The sequence below is a fragment of the Pleurodeles waltl genome, chromosome 6 (assembly GCF_031143425.1).
Source record: "Pleurodeles waltl isolate 20211129_DDA chromosome 6, aPleWal1.hap1.20221129, whole genome shotgun sequence".
NCBI lineage: Eukaryota > Metazoa > Chordata > Amphibia > Caudata > Salamandridae > Pleurodeles > Pleurodeles waltl.
The window spans coordinates 1,005,724,707-1,005,742,423 of NC_090445.1; the positions used below are offsets into that span (position 1 = coordinate 1,005,724,707).

Here is a 17,717-nt window from a genome sequence, read left to right on the forward strand (position 1 = left end):
ACTGTCAAGCACTAACCGGTTTCTCCCACAGAGACACAATGTTGACCAAGCTGCTTGTTCCAAATACCACTTAAACGTTGCGCGCCTACCACTTAAATACACATGATCGCCACTGCAACGCCCTGGGGGAAACGCGGATGGATAAGAAAAAGAGAGACACTGGAGTTGCAGGGCTGGATCCGGAAGCCTAGTGATGGTTCCTGAAGAGTTGGTCTATCCTATGATAAATTACACATCAGTCAAATAACTAATATCTCATAACCCTTGTATACTCTACTGTTAAACTATGATGTGCAAGCTAGATGTACCTGTTGCGGTCCCTTTTCCTACTTTTGATGGCTCTCCCTCTCTCTAGGAGTTTTCGGAACCAATGTGGATTACCTGTAATTAAATAAGAGCTTTGAACCTCCTATATTGTCTATAACTACTCCCACTGTGATACCAGATTAGTTCATCATCACCTCAATTAAGCCTACCTCGTTCCTTGACATTCAGTAGATATTTTGCATGTTTCACCTTGAGATTTCCCAAGATTCTGACTCACCCGACTCATAGACATTTACATAGGCAACAATAATAAGAACTAACTCTCAGGGAGTTAGATTCTCCAGATGTTTATGGGTTAATCATCGTACTGTGCTAGTATTGGGAAGAACGCAACTCAGTGTTTAAATCACACTGAAAACATAGGGTTAATATCAAGGATTACGGTACACGTTGCATTACTATGAAAACATAAAATTAATCAAAAGCGCTCAACTTCATGAATTACCGGCTTATCACTGTTACATCACAGCGTCATTTTGAGCATGGCAAAGATAAGCTTCAACTTTGTTTAAGCGCCAAAGACAATGTTCCACGTCACCAGCAACTATTTGAATTAATGGGAATGCCACTTTGAACTCATTGAGAACTGTATTTAAAGTACATTGTATCGCTAACACTAGTAATGCCACATTAAACTCAGCAATAATAAACTATTCACAGTATATCGTTTTCATAATAAATGTTCAATAGAAACTCCTTTCTGTGGTATAATGCAAGCAACTACAATAAGTGTTATAGCATGACAAGCGGCGAACATCGCAATGACCTTAAAACTCAAAGATGTGCCCTTTTAGGCGCTTTCCACTCTGGAATATTCGCTTATCAAGTTCCAAGTCAGCAAGTATTAACTTTTAGCAATAAATGTTCTTAAATCGCATGCAGCGCCTCGTCTTATTCCAAAAGTGGCCTCCAAGATGCTGAACAGAACGTGAAGATCAAAAGCTGAGGAGCAGAGATTCCTTTTCGGCAGCCAGTGACCTTTATAGCAAACAATTCACTCAGGCAGGAGTGGTTTAAATACATGCTGCATCCAGCCACACCCAGTCAGAGTCATAGGGAGCCACACCCAGTCAGAGTCATAGGGAGCCACACCCAGTCAGAGTCACAGGGAGCCACACCCAGTCAGAGTCATAGGGAGCCACACCCAGTCTGAGTCATAGGGATGCTGGAGGCTTGTGCAACACGGGTTCCCAAACAAGCATTGGTCTCCAACAAGCATTAGTTTCAACAAGCATTGGTCTCTGTACACAAGCATTGGTCCCTGCAAAGGCAAATGATCAACTCAGAAGTTTTTTACTGGGGCATATCCGGGATTGCAGGCCCAACACCGGCCCGTGTTGCTGGTGGTGCACCCGTAGTGTCTTCCTAAACTTTACCCTGTGGACACCTTAACCCCCGGAGACTGGGATTGTAAGTTGAGTACTTACCTGCAAACTGTTGTTACTTTTCCTCCCTCTAGGACTGCATTGCTTTCTATGAGAAATTGCACCAACTGTCCACTTTTAAAACTGGAAAGTATTACTGTGACAGGGAGCCACCTCAGGTGCAGGACAGAAACAGGCAGAAGATCCCCGAGCCATCCCTCCAGTCCCCCAGGGGGACGAACGAGGGAATCACATCGGTACACATCAAGGAGCGTGCCAACGTTGAAGGAGGAAAGTAGCTGACTGACGAGGAAGAAGAGGGCGGAGAGGATGTCGACACAAACAGATCGGGAGGAAGACAGGACGGCAAAGAAAGATACCAGCATGACGGAGGCGATGAGGGAAAGACTCCAGAAGCAGGTGCGATGGAAAGAGACGAGCGCAAGAAACAGCAAAGCGGAAGGAGAGAAGCAAACCGAGGCAGAGAAATGTGGGAGGCATGAAGGGGCCCGCCGCGTCCCAGGATGGACGTGGCTTTTTCAGGCACGGGAGCGCTTGTGCGGTCTAATAGCTCCGGTGTTAAGGAGGGTGGGGATTGGAGGAGGGAAGGTGTTGAGTTTCAAGGGCACACCTGATTAGGTAAGGAGGTTCATTGTAACCTAATGCATACTAACCCACGGGGATACCTCCTTATTCACTTGGGGGCTCCTTTGGGGTGAAGGTGGCATGGCATGGCTTAAGAAATAGAACACAAACAGGGTAACAATATAGTAATTCTGGTGGCACATAAAGAACCACTCAACAAAAAAACAAAAAAACTCCCTCTTTGCATGCATAACACGAATTATATAAAGAAGGGACACTTACCGGAGTACATCCTTTTTTCTTCTTACTCCCGGAGCCTGTGTGTCAGTGGTTGCTGAGAGCACCAGAAGACCCTGGAGAAGAAAAGACACATAAATTGGGAAAGCACGAAAACAAGGAAAGGACTATAAATGGGACGGATCCTAGACATTTATGTTCTAAAATAACAGCATAAATAGATTATTGGCTTTGTATCACCTCCCTGACTGGACTGTCTCTATATTAGAAACCTAGAGCACTGTGTCCTCCTTGGCTAAACCCTATCACAATTACTTACATGTAAACTGTTTCACCTATAAATTCTAAACAAAGTGCATTTGATACTTAAAAGTGATACGTTCTTGAAACTGTAGAGAACCAACTTCCTAACTCAGTCACATTTATGTCACAGTCAGTAGCACTCTGGCATACAGACAATGCGATATTTAGTAATGCACCAAGGGTGGGTCCTGACCTCCAACCCTACAGCGCTATAATAAATATAATAACACTGGGTCACATCAGCGTCTCCCACCATTTGTTCCATATTCTACCATGTTTAGCCAGACATCCCCAAGCCTCATACACTGGCTTCTCTTGCAGGGCACACAAGTCCACCCCAATACACCACCAAGCTTTCATAGGGGACTCAGAACTTTTCCAGTGGGATGTGATCTATTTTTTCTTCACCACAACTGCCGCCCCAACAGAATCCGATCCACCCACATACTACCCTCATCCTTGAGTACCCCCAGCAGAAGTAAGAAGGGGGACAGGTCCACCTCCCAGCCCAAGACCATCCAAAGTTATGCAATTACAGTTTCCCAATACTGCTGTATGACAGAGCAGGACCAGACCATGTGGAAAAAGTGTGCAGGTTCATGAGAGCATCAAAGGCATTTAGGACGGGTAAGGAGACCTGCCTTGAATATATGGTTCAGGTTAAGACAAGCACAGAGTGTTGTATAGCCATTTTAGTTACAGCTCCATACAGGTTATTTTAGCATACTAGGCCTGCCGCTGTGCACCTAGATATGTTTATTCGGCTCATTTTATTATTGTTACAATAGCCACTTTTACTGTCTTGTTTTATTTTCTATCTATCTAACTGTTTTTGCCTAGGCCAGCACTCTGTTCTCAAACAAGACATTCTTGCTCACTCTGTGCTTCCTCCAAGGCTGCAGCAAGATGGGTTGCTGATGAACATGGATAGGTTTAGTCTCCGACATTCGTAGAAAGCACACATCCTTACATAGGGACATTTTTCTCAGAACACCAGCTGTTTTATTATAAAAACACTTCCCTGTCCCTTACACGTTAGAGGGAGATTCCAGCCAGAGAACCACAACTGTATGCTGATTCCTGAATGCTTCGCTACAGATGCTAATGCAGACTGCAGGCCTTTGCTTAGGTATGGGGGATGATGTCTTCCCAGGGGAACCTGAAGGGCAGAATTAGAGCTTAACACGCTGTGCTCTATTATAGCCTAGGTAGGAATTAGTCTATTGACTGTATTGACAGTATGGTAGCGTTATTCTTATGCTTCACTCTCCTTGTCACAATTTTAATACTGTCATGCTGTGTCGTACTGGTTATTGCAGCTCACGCTTTGCTATCTAAGATGCAGTCGCTTCATTAAAATCATTATTGAAACATATACTGCCTCTTTTTGTCATTGTATATATAAGACTAATGTAACTGAGAGAAACGGATGAGACCTGAGTGACCACGGCTTCCCTGAGAAACCAATTATGTCATGCGCTCGGCTGCCCAGTCATCCCTGGCCTTGGGTCGAGATGAGGCACTGCTAGTTAGCCGGAGCAAAACCCAGATTGGAGTGACAGGTGTCACCTGCAGTGGGTCAGACTTAGTCTCCCACAGGCGGGTGATCCTGCCGCTCAATATCCAGTAGTCTCATTAGAATAATGAGAGCCTATGTGACATGGTGTTGCCAACGTTTGGTCAGGTACTAATTTTCAGGTCCTCCTGAGTATCTCCGTCTCATGGTATACAAAGACACCTCCTTACTCTTTATAAGGAGACGTCCGTGGTGTTGAGGATTTCCTCCTCAGCTAAGTAGGGAATCCTATCTGATGCTGGAGGTTTTCCAAGCTTGAACTCTAAAAGGAAATTCCCTATGTGGCGTGCCTTCTCTGAACTTATTTACTATCTATTATGGGCGAATCCGCAACAGGTAGCAATAGCAGTCAATATGAGGCAACCTCTGACTGCACATTTATTAGCAAACGGCCCAGGGGGGGTCCAGTCACATTTGTGGTGGACGCCCATGCAGCTTATAGAACAGAACTTTTTTATTCTTGGGTCACATTTCCAGCAGTTGATGGGAACACAAATACATTTCATCACTATACACTTGCAAACGTACCTGGACAATACAGGGCATATGCATATTTAGAAATACCTTTATCTTATCAAGAACATAATAATTGGCTTGATGGCGCCCTACCCCACACAATATTACCAGTTAGGTTAGGTCCTCTAAGTAATGATGGTCCTACCAGGCCTTTATTGGCCACTTATACACCTCACCCTACAGTAGCAACTTTAGCAGTAGCTGAGGTTCGCCACTTATATACTGAATTGTCAGCGACATACAGACGATTAGTACAGTTTGTAATGCAAACATTGAATACAAATCCAGCACGTGCTGCTCCAGAACAACCACATGCAGTAACGCCAGGCATTAACCCTGCAACTGTACATTCGATCATGGGTAAAGTACCCACCAAACGAGAAGAAATTCGGTTTTGGCTAGCTCAAAAAATAAAAGTGCTGGAAGCAGTATTTCCCAATGTGGGACCTCAGGATAAATATAGAATTTTAACGATGTTCTTGCCATTTGGGATGGTCCCTACAGTTGATAATTGTAATACATGGGGCACGGTGTTTGCTGCGCTCTATACTACCGCACACGGTATACCGACACTTGCCAATTTGCCGGAAGTGTTGAAACAAATTCAAGATGAATACGGGGCTGCCCCGGCCCTGGACTTGGGGATGCAATTAATGGACAACTTTGCCACGGTATCCTCAATTATTTTAAGTAACCTTAAAGGGGAAGCGGTCGCACTTGCAGTGCACATGCGGCTTCGGGATGTTCCTCAACAGGATCAAGAACGCAAGCTGCAAAAGATTATCGCAGAGGCCTATTCCAGTATTGGTTGAGATAGTCTAGGGGCCAGACCAACTACACCACAATTTCAGGACAAATCTAATAAAGATTTTTCTAAGCAAGCTCCTGAGGGTAACAAGAAAGGCTGGGATAAAAAACAACAAACTCCTAAAAAAGAAAGGGGAGAATCTCCACGTATGAGACCCCACAGAATAGATATAATCTCAGAAATAGAGATAATATAAAAACGCCTGATAGATATCAATATACTGATACATGCCAATCTCGTTTCTTCCAGGACTCATCGGAAAAGCTCAGTGAGAGAGGTGGGTGATCAGCGCAAAGAACGTGAAACCGAGACAGGAATCACAACGCTCATCAGAGGTTTCTGTTAAAAAGGAAGAGAAACCTCCCCAACAAAAACCCCAATTTAAAAAGAAAAAGGTGTCAGCAGTCGCAGTACGACATGCCACTCAAGAAGAAGGTCCTCTTGAAGAACAGGAAGTGGGCACTAGCACTGCTAGACAGCGCGGCAGAGGTCACAATAGTTCACCAGAGTCTTCTAGAGCATCTGGAGGTGAAAGCAACTGATGACTTTCTACAAGTGGAAACTGCGGACATGCGTGTCTCCATGCCCGATAGGGTGTACAAAAACACGGTGCAGTTCGGAGACATTGAACGCACAATAAAAGCAAACAAGATTGGCCACCTGAATTTGTCCGTACCTGCCCATATGGGAACGATGTTATTAAACATTCTTTCTCGCCCCTTGTTCCGGAGGAACTCGCTGAATGCTACGCCATTAATTGGGCATTGGCGCAGGCACCCGCATTATAGCGCGACCATGTAGGATGGGACAAAGAATCCCCCTACCACGTAATTCCTCTTAAAACTCAACCTCAACCCCAACCTCATTATCCAATAAAACATGATGCAAAAGCACCCATGAGAGAAATCCTCACACAACTAGAGTACCAGACCGTAATTGAAACCTGCGTCTCCCTATGAATAATCCTTTATTCCCAGTAGCTAAACTGGACCATTCATACAGAATAGTCTTAGATTACAGACACTTACATTCATACATGCACATATGCTATACAAAATTCACATAGCACGGCACTAATGAACAACATAGTGCGCAAAAAATATAAAACAACATTGGATATTTCCAATGGTTTTTTCTGCCAGAATATAGCGCCTGAGAATAGAGACTTAACAAGTTTCAGCCAGTAGGCTCCCAGAAAAAATTCTGTAGTTTACCTCAGGGGTACAAGAACAGTCCGGGACTGTTCGCAGCTCAGGTGACAAATTTTGCACAACATTGACCCTGAAGCATTTTCCTATGTAGATTATATCTATTTTACGGATGATGAAATACTACAACATTTAAGACGGGTAGCCCTCATTGTTGTGGGATTTGCTGAATTTGGCTACAAATTCAACTTTAAAAAAACTAAAATAGCCTTCCTCTGCCTCCTGTTTCTGGGATATGAGCTATCAAGTGAAGGAAGGAGCCTTGCGCCACAATTCTTAGAAAAATGCGCACAACTGCAACCTCAAAATACGATTAAAACACTCCAATCTCTATTGGCTTTCCTAAATTTTGGCAGTACTTACATTCCTGATTATGCATCACACATAAAACCTTTATATGACTTAATACGTCCAGACTTTTCAAGTAAATTTTGGACAGTCAAACACACATGCATACTTAGAGAACTGCAGACAGATATGCTTGCAGCACAGCACCTACACACGAGGGACAACAAAACACATTTGGTCATCAGAGTAATTGCTGGGGCCATTGGTTTCACCTATGTAACCTTTAATGAGGGTTAGACCGTTCTGATTGCTTACAAATCACACTTGCACTCAGTAGCAGAACAACGCTTTGCTCCCACTAAGAAAATTCTCACAGCTGTTCAGATGGCTGTCATTAAAGAATGACCTCTAGCGCAGGGCAAACACATTATTGTCGTTTCTCCAATCCCAGCCCTAGAGGCTGTTACAAAAGCCAGCGTTCCTAACGCTAAAGCATTACATCCACGTTGGATACAATGGGCCATGTCTTTGACAGCCACTGATATAGACTACATTTTTTACCCAAAATTACAAACTCAAGAATTTTTGCAGTACTAACTAGAGTGCCCAGTTCCAGCAAATACATTGCCCATTGAACAATATCATAGAGTCACGTACACCGATGGCTCTGCACAAATTGGCACAAAGCATCAATACTCTGCTGCTTGCGCAGTCGTAAGCGGCTATATGGAGGATAATAAATTCTTACCTCTCCATACGTTTATGCAAACCCTAGGGGATTGCACAGCACAACTAGCAGAGCTGAAAGCTCTGGTGATGGCACTGGAACATATGGATCCTGCACAGCACACACTGATTGTTTGTATTTCGTACTATTGTGTCCAGTCCTTCAATGAATACCTGCATTATTGGTGCCAGAATGGGTTCAGAGAATCTAACGGCAACACCATTAAACACAGACTTCTGTGGGGGAAAGTAGGGGATCTGAAAGAAATGCTACCAAATGTCCATGTTGTAGATACACTTGGACACCAGCGTGTTGGAATACACATTGCTGGGAATACACTGGCTGATGAAGCCGCAAAGTCAGCAGCGCCCTGAGACCCTAGCGGGTGAGTAGTGCGCTTTACAAATGTTTGATTGATTGATTAAGTAGCTACGGCTCCTGTTGCTGCAGTAACTCATTTAAGTATGAAACCGGACACAGACATATGGGCTGCCGTAAAAGCTATGGCTGATGGTACGACCTATCCATAAGCATTTCCTGACAAATATTCCTACCGAATATAGAACGCTGAAGTTAAGATACCAGGTGTAGGGGTGCAAGATATTCCCAACAAAGATGTAAGACCAGAATTGATTAAGGCAGCGCATGAAGGGGTAGCATCTGCTCATGCTGGTGTGGTGGCACAATATCAATATTACAAGCCCGCTATTGGTGGCCAGGCTTCTACAAGGAGGCCAAACTGTATGTCCTTTGTTGTGACATCTGCCAACAAATTAAAGTTTCCACTGCAAAGCGCCCGCCGCAGACACCCCTCCTGATTTCAAATAAACCTTTACAATGTGTGTACTTGGACCATTGTGGTCCCCTAACACCAGATAATGCATACAAGTATATCCTAGCCACAGCTGACTCTTGCTCCAGATTTCAAAGGGTGTGGCCACAATGCTTGGTTGACGCTCGAACTGTTATTAAAGATTTGCGAGTCTTTATCGGTACATATGCGGTTGCGACTTTCCACTCGGACCAGGGCCCTACTTTTGCCTCAAGGGCATTCAGGGATGCCATGGCTTCGTTGAGGGTCCAACTCCAGTACTCGTCTCCATTTCATCCAGAGGGAAATAGTGTCATGGAGCGATTAAACCGTGATTTAAAGCAATCTTTAACAGCCAGAGTCTTAGGTACGGGTCGTAGTTGGCTTAATCACCTGTATGGAATCCAGAGAGCACTTAACAATCTGCCTAGAAGGTCCCTCGGGGTCGTACTTCATATGAATGCCTGTTTGGAACTTAAATGTATGTTCCAGATTTTGATGGTCCTGGCGTGGAGGTGACAGAAACACCTTTTGACATAAATGAACGTGTCACTGTCTTACAGGAATTGCAACAGTTCCGTGATGACAACTCTTCTGCCAGTGCTGCCTCCATAGGAATTAAGGATGTACCTGTAACGCCTACAGGCTGAATTCCTAAATTTGGGGATCTAGTACGTGAAAAGGTTGCTGTGAAAAAGGAATTTGGTCCTTCTTATCGTGCACCAGTCCCAGTCTTGGGAATACACGGTACTAGAACTGTCATTCTACCGCTGTTGGCAGGTGCCAAAGAAAATCACTGTCTACATCGGCAATGTCAAACTACACCATGAGGCCAGTCCTGCACAACAGACCAAGAGGAACAACCAGTAGTTCCTGAATCACTCTCACTGCTAGTCAAGAAGTTCCTTTACAAGTTGTCAGCAGCAACAGTGACACCTCTCCGAGCTTGGGGAGGGTGGAAAATGATCTTGCATTGGTTCCACTAACGACAAATAATACAGAAATAGTTGATCGATTTGATACAGCTTCAACACAGACGGATGGTGCTATTTACTCTGTGCCACCGCGAGAAACTCCAACTATCACAGCTCCAGTTTTGCACGAACTGCTTCTGGATATTTTGCCGACATCAATGATGACGTCTGAGACTCATTCACCTCTTCAACACCTGAACTGTCGAACACGTAAGCTAATGAACTGGCTTAAAGTAGCTTACTTTATTCTTCCATGGAACTACCTGTGGCTTTTCTTGACTATACTAGCTTTCCTGCTTTGTATTGGGTTTGTTATCACTTTCTTTTTTGTTAATACATGGTCATTTTCTTCCTGAAACATCAACAGTTGAGCTGGTGGATGAGGTCCTAAAACCACATTTTTCTTCACATAAGGTCTGCAGAGACTTATCCTTTGTGAATATTTCTACTATACCAATTCCTGATGGGATTGTTTGGAATAAAGTAACATTCGATATATGCGGCCCGACGGTGGTCATTCAAATACTATATGTGTTCAAACTTTCAATGAATTATATAATAATACCTGGAACTGTTTCTGGTGATTGGGATGTGAAAACAGTTGATTCTATGATGACTGAATTGCAGTATTATTGCTGTATTTGAAAACGAAGATGTTTATCAATCTAAAGAAAATTATGGTGATATGTTTTGCTATAATTATTATGGGCACCATTTCATACACACAGAGCAAGCAGTCCAAAAACTGTTTTTAATTATACACCATGGGAACATTGTCCGACTCCACCACAAGGGAGTTCCAAAACGTATTCTGAAAAGTTTACATATTTTTGTGGGCACAATGTTAAAAATGCTGAGTCGTATTATTTTAAATTGCCACCTATGGAAAACATATGCATATTATTGACAAATACGAAGTTTATATATTCGGATTCCTTTGTTTCCCAGTTGACTATAGAAGGCTATGAATATTGGCTGAAGTTGATTGACTTAAAAAGTGTGCGGGAAACTAGACATTGGCAAATAAGGGGGAAGGAAGCTTTATTTAGAGCATGCCTGGTACCTGTTCAAATGATATTTTTAAATGAAACTGCTGCTCAAAATCCAGTAGTCTCATTAGGATAATGAGAGTCTACGTGACAAGTGGAAGTTATAGATTTGTATTAATCAAAGTTTGGATGATATTGTAATAGTTCTGGGTGTCATCTCTGCGTCTCTCCAGCCAGTCCTCCCATTTAAGTCTAAGGCAATGCATTGTGTCAGGGGGATTAATGATAAGCATGCAGTAGATCTGAGAAACTCCCCTTTCCGAAGAGCACATGGCATTGCCTTTATCTCGAGAGGGCTGAACTCCTGGAGGGACGTGCCCTGTGACATGTGATTCAGAACATGGTGCAGCTGTAAGTATTTGTGGTACTGGGTTGTTGACAGTGTGTATATGTCCTGAAGATCTTGGAAGGGAGTGCATTTGCGTAGCACACCAGACGTTGACCAGCTGTTTAATGCTGAAAGTGTCCCATCGACCAGAGCTCTCCAACTCTGCCACCTCCCCCAGCAATCTGCCCTGCCACAATGGTATTTGCTGGGTGAGCGTTGTGCACCATCCTGTGTGACGCAGTGCTGCCCTCCAAGCCAGAATAACCATCCTGTTCACCTCCAGCACAGTAGTCAAGACTGTGCTACCATACAGCATATCCATTATTCGAGGGAACACCATCATAGGGATTTCAACTCTATAGGCCGTGTCAGACCAACCCCCATTAAGCCAGTGATTTATTACTAGAATCTGAGTCGCCAGAAAGTAGAATGTAGGCTTGTCATGCCAAGGCCACCATCATATGGGGCACGTTCACACTTAGCATAGGCCAAGTGCACCCTAGAGTTGTGCCACAGAAAGGCAGCAGCCATGAAGTCTAGTTCACGAAACAGGTGGCGGAGTAGCATCAAGGGGGATATTTTGAAAGATATAAGAACTTAGACAATATCATCATTTTATAAAGGGCTATCCTGCCCAGGACATTCAATGGGAAAGACTGCCATCTTTAAGGTCTGTTTTGACTCGGTGAGTCAGGGGAGTAATAAGTGACCAGGTCAGTTCAAGGTGCAGCGCCACTTGAAAGCCTAGATATCGAAAAATTAATCGGCTGATGGGGATAGTGGTCTGCCACTCCACAAAACAGCAGGACAATAACGGCTGTAGGAATGATTTAATGAAATTAATATGCACACCAGAGGCCTCGGCAAATAATTGTAGAGTTTGAAGACTAAGAGGGCCGCTGGTCTGAGAATTTGAAATATACAGGAGGACAGCATCAGCGTATAACGAGATACGATTTTTGTGGTGGGTGTCTCATTCCCATCTGCTAATCTGTGTGTCGCACCGAATGAGGCAAGCAAGCAGTGCATTCAATCCCAAATTTGTGGATCCATTTCCTGTTGAAGAAATTTTGAATCCATTTGCTGTAAAGTTGAAATTCTCTCGTCTGACTATTCATCTGATATTTCATGTATCTTTCATTAAAACCATGTTCTGCAAAAACACATTTTGTTTCAAATCCTGTGCAGATTCGGGTGAATGCTGAAAGTGAATACGGTGCATACAATTGTAGATGCAAGAATTGTCAGAAAACAAATGCATTATTTGCAAGATTGGATGGGTTTGGCCCTCGTGAATGAACTTGGGAACCCACATTCAGTTTTCAGGCCCCATTTTGGTGTGTGAATTTTATGTAAGGAGTAGGAGCTCTGCCAGTGAGATGACGGATTTAAGGGTGGCGGTTCTAGTCTGGAAGCAGAGGTGGAGACAGGGTTTACCATGGGTGAAGGCATCAGACTTGAAAGTCGCCCACAATGCGTTTGTTGAGAACGTAGTAAGGCTGGCAGTATTTACAAAGTTTTGGATTAGCCTGTTGAAAGGCTTTGTACCTGCGGAGAAGACACTTTGCCCAACTAAGGGACGGCACTTTCATATTCTGAATCTATTAACTCTCACGAAGTTTAGAGATCTTGGTGACTATTTAGTACAATGGCTTATACATGTACTCGTGTTTTACAATAGTTATGCTAAGAATTCGTGCTACAATCTCTTTGCAACCAGACCCCTTGCTTTTCAGATTCAAGATTTGTGTTGGAAGGACAACTATGTCCTTGAAAGGTTGCTGGAGAACAATTCTGTTTCCGAGAAGTAATCTGGATAGAAAGTGAGTTGAAAAACAAGCTGAAATATTACGAAATGTAGACTTTAGCTCTTAAAGATTTCGGGAATCAAATATGTTTATTTTTAACTAAATTATTTTCTGAAAGAGGAGAAATAATCTGTATGAAGTATCATTGATATTTATACAGGGAGTGCAGAATTATTAGGCAAGTTGTATTTTTGAGGATTAATTTTATTATTGAACAACAACCATGTTCTCAATGAACCCAAAAAACTCATTAATATCAAAGCTGAATATTTTTGGAAGTAGTTTTTAGTTTGTTTTTAGTTTTAGCTATGTTAGGGGGATATCTGTGTGTGCAGGTGACTATTACTGTGCATAATTATTAGGCAACTTAACAAAAAACAAATATATACCCATTTCAATTATTTATTATTACCAGTGAAACCAATATAACATCTCAACATTCACAAATATACATTTCTGACATTCAAAAACAAAACAAAAACAAATCAGTGACCAATATAGCCACCTTTCTTTGCAAGGACACTCAAAAGCCTGCCATCCATGGATTCTGTCAGTGTTTTGATCTGTTCACCATCAACATTGCGTGCAGCAGCAACCACAGCCTCCCAGACACTGTTCAGAGAGGTGTACTGTTTTCCCTCCTTGTAAATCTCACATTTGATGATGGACCACAGGTTCTCAATGGGGTTCAGATCAGGTGAACAAGGAGGCCATGTCATTTGATTTCCTTCTTTTATACCCTTTCTTGCCAGCCACGCTGTGGAGTACTTGGACGCGTGTGATGGAGCATTGTCCTGCATGAAAATCATGTTTTTCTTGAAGGATGCAGACTTCTTCCTGTACCACTGCTTGAAGAAGGTGTCTTCCAGGAACTGGCAGTAGGACTGGGAGTTGAGCTTGACTCCATCCTCAACCCGAAAAGGCCCCACAAGGTCATCTTTGATGATACCAGCCCAAACTAGTACTCCACCTCCACCTTGCTGGCGTCTGAGTCGGACTGGAGCTCTCTGCCCTTTACCAATCCAGCCACGGGCCCATCCATCTGGCCCATCAAGACTCACTCTCATTTCATCAGTCCATAAAACCTTAGAAAAATCAGTCTTGAGATATTTCTTGGCCCAGTCTTGACGTTTCAGCTTGTGTGTCTTGTTCAGTGGTGGTCGTCTTTCAGCCTTTCTTACCTTGGCCATGTCTCTGAGTATTGCACACCTTGTGCTTTTGGGCACTCCAGTGATGTTGCAGCTCTGAAATATGGCCAAACTGGTGGCAAGTGGCATCGTGGCAGCTGCACGCTTGACTTTTCTCAGTTCATGGGCAGTTATTTTCCGCCTTGGTTTTTCCACACGCTTCTTGCGACCCTGTTGACTATTTTGAATGCAACGCTTGATTGTTCGATGATCACGCTTCAGAAGCTTTGCAATTTTAAGAGTGCTGCATCCCTCTGCAAGATATCTCACTATTTTTGACTTTTCTGAGCCTGTCAAGTCATTCTTTTGACCCATTTTGCCAAAGGAAAGGAAGTTGCCTAATAATTATGCACACCTGATATAGGGTGTTGATGTCATTAGACCACAACCCTTCTCATTACAGAGATGCACATCACCTAATATGCTTAATTGGTAGTAGGCTTTCAAGCCTATACAGCTTGGAGTAAGACAACATGCATAAAGAGGATGATGTGGTCAAAATACTCATTTGCCTAATAATTCTGCACTCCCTGTACATGTAATGGCCATTTAAGGCAGAATGGTGTGAGTAAGAGTAGGAATACAGAATGTTAATGATTCTTCATCGTTTTTCAGTTGCACACAGACAAGTCAGAGATTAAGCGAACTAGTATCAGTAGGCTTATACTTCTAAACTTAAAGCTAGTTATCTCGCCAATAGAGAAGGAAGTTGTTGAGCATTTCAGTAATCTCTTAAATTTCAGTTTCAAGAAATGTAGTTTCATGCCAAGGATAGAGTTAGTTACCCTGAGATCGCTAATGTATATCGTTTCACTGTTGGTGTTAGATGCAAAATTTCAAGGAAGAATATTAAAGAACTCCTGCTTGCACTTAGACATCCAGGCAGAGTGGTGATCACCAGTGTTTCTGTTTTCTCTCTTACCCGTTCCCCTTTCCTTACTTCTGCTATTTATCCAACAATATATACTTTGTGTAGTTATTAATGGATGTGATGAAGTGGAAGTGTGCATCACTCCTGTTGGATCCAGAGAACAAAGGTTAGTTCTTTCTGACACTACTTCCAGATTAAATGACGCAGAACAGTACTAACCTCTCTGGGAGATCTATTCATTTAATCAGGTTAACTTAATTGAAAGTATATTAATTATTTTCTCATTGGTGAAATCCAATTCATTCAGGGAAGAGGTCCACCAGAGTGGCTTGAGAATATCTAATGGCACTACCATCAGCTATTTGGTAGGTTTTCGAAAAATCTTAAATCCGAAGAGTCTGCTGAACACGTAGGGACTGCACCTTTTCAATGCCCAGATGATTGTAAAGCTTTCCCTTTTAATGCCATTCTATTTCAGCTGCCTGGGGAGTAAGCGATGACTAATGAAAGCCACTGGGTGTTGATATCCCTTCTTACTGTATTGGGAAAGGACTGCACCAATCTTGTACCGAAAGCATTAGTCATATGATAAATGACACTGAATTTTGGGGCCTTCAACACTGACCCCTCACACAGAGCATTTTACGTTGGTTAAATGCCTGCTGACAATTCCCCGTCCAGTTTAGTTTTTTTAGCTGCTTCTTACATGTCCGCATGGCATGGGGAGCAACTATAGAACTGTAGTTCTCCACAAAGTTGAGTTAGTACCCCGTGAGGCCTCACAATGCCTGCACGTTGTGTCTGAGTTGTTGGCATTTCCCAATTCATTCTGTCCTGAATTCTGGGCTAAGAGGTTCTATGTTTCTCAAACCACTAGATGACAATCTCCAATTTATTTATCTGGTGCTTGATCTAATCAGTGATTCTAGTATGTACTGGGCTTAAAGGAGTTACAGGGCTGTAGGATCTAACAAACCTGGGTGTATGGCCTGAGTAACCACAATAGAAAGACCAACACTTCAGTCCTGTTAAGGGAACTTCCTTTATGTGCAGCCTGGCACTTAAAAAAATATCTAATAGAGAAGCTTTGTTCCTGGTGAACCTTAGCTGCCACATATGGAACTGTTCTTTTGCTGCATCCTCATTCATACTTCTCACATATACTGTCTCTATTTATTTTACCTGGTCCGTTTTACTGAACTTTGTTATCCGAAGAGAGTTTTCAGAGACTTCAACTCAGCTTGCACCATTAGCCACCAGTATTGGGTCAGGCTACCAGAGTGGGTAATTAGAGTGACCATTGAGCTCTGTAAATGTGTGAACGTTGAGGATTCACTAGTAATAAGTACTCAAGGTACTCAGTCCTCAAAGTAAAGTGTAGATCATTTAAGGGCCCTAGGCAGGCTGGACAAGCAGCCCACAGCTTAATTTAAGAGACAGACTGTGAGTGTATCTGGAAACAATACAACACAATAAGCCAAACAACAGTAAATTATAAATGTAGTCATACAAAGAGAATAAATATTCTAAATAATTCATTTAAAATGGAAAATACCCAAAACACAATGCTGCACAATATAAATTTCAACACTCAACATAAACTAAACGTACAATGAGCCGACGTTTAAGAGATAGACCTACTCAAACCAAGTTGTTTGGTGCAGTCAAAGCAGTTAGGGTATGATGCTGCAGGAGACCTCTGCAAGTAACACGAGCAATTTTAAATGAGGCCTACATCAACTCGGTCAACTTTAACATGAATACCACACCCATATAAATGTGCATGGTTCAGATTAATGTAAATATTTGTGCAAAGCGTTTAATAATGAAAAGGCACCATCAATCACACAATACAGTACTGAAACTAAGGCCATTAGCTTAGCAATATATAATGTTCAGAAACAGTACTAACATGCTTAAAGCTCTGTGGTTTTTGAAGCTTAGGGAGTGCCTGCAAGACAGCAAGCAAAGAAAAGTGCCCTCACTACCACTATGGTATGAAATGGTTAATTAAAGACTCATATTTGAAAATTCTTACGAATATAGACACTGCCACTCAAAATGAATGATCATGCCCCACCTCAATAAAAATAATACTCTGCAGGGCAGAAAGAAAACCAATATAATCAGCTGTGAATGGAGGGAAAAGGGTTGAGATCTTTGTAGGACCCCCTTTTGTCCTTGGTTGTTGTGGAACTCCTTCCACGCTCTACAAAACTTACATAAGAAAAAAGACGGGTACCAAAGTCAGTTGAATGAAAGTGTTGCTAGTCATCAAATAGGGTAATATGCCCCTTATTATTGTATAGATACATTCTAGAATGAACTAAAGCATTTTGTCTTGTTTCCTACACATCAACCTTGTCATTGGTACGTTCAAGGCAAAGGGACAGTGCCCTGAAGGATGTTCTCCCACATTGTGTGACGGTGGGGTATGATGACTTCAGTGGTGCCAGCAGGCACACATGAGTAGCAACTCAAAGCACATGAGGCTCAAGGTGTACCACAAACCTCTCTGGAACTAGTCAGCTAGTTTGCTAAACAGATGCTGGGCCTGTGTGTTCTATAAGGTACACCACTGAGGTTTGGGAGCACGACTAGCATAACTTATAGACACTGCTAGTGAAGGCTTACACTTACAAAGGGCATCTAGACTTCAATTTAGATGGACGGGGCTTTAGGTATCACCCTGGGGTACACCAAGGCTCCCCAAACACTAAGAATCAGGTGCCACCAGAGCCTCTTGTAGC

General features: G+C 42.7%; 1 protein-coding gene across 8 annotated transcripts in view; it reads left to right on the forward strand.

Moving 5' to 3' along the window:
* Window positions 1-17,717, forward strand: part of TNFRSF14 (TNF receptor superfamily member 14) — a 465,083-nt gene that overhangs the window by 372,331 nt on the left and 75,035 nt on the right. For 5 of the 8 annotated variants that reach the window (XR_011204948.1, XM_069239916.1, XM_069239910.1 and 2 more), the window contains one exon: window positions 12,838-12,924. The exons of the other annotated variants lie outside the window; for them this stretch is intronic. Coding sequence is in view for 4 of the 5 variants with exons in the window: in XM_069239916.1 (XP_069096017.1) it covers window positions 12,838-12,924 (87 nt within the window). In the remaining variant the exon portion in view is untranslated. The remainder of the gene's footprint in view (window positions 1-12,837; window positions 12,925-17,717) is intronic. 8 annotated transcript variants of the gene reach the window in all.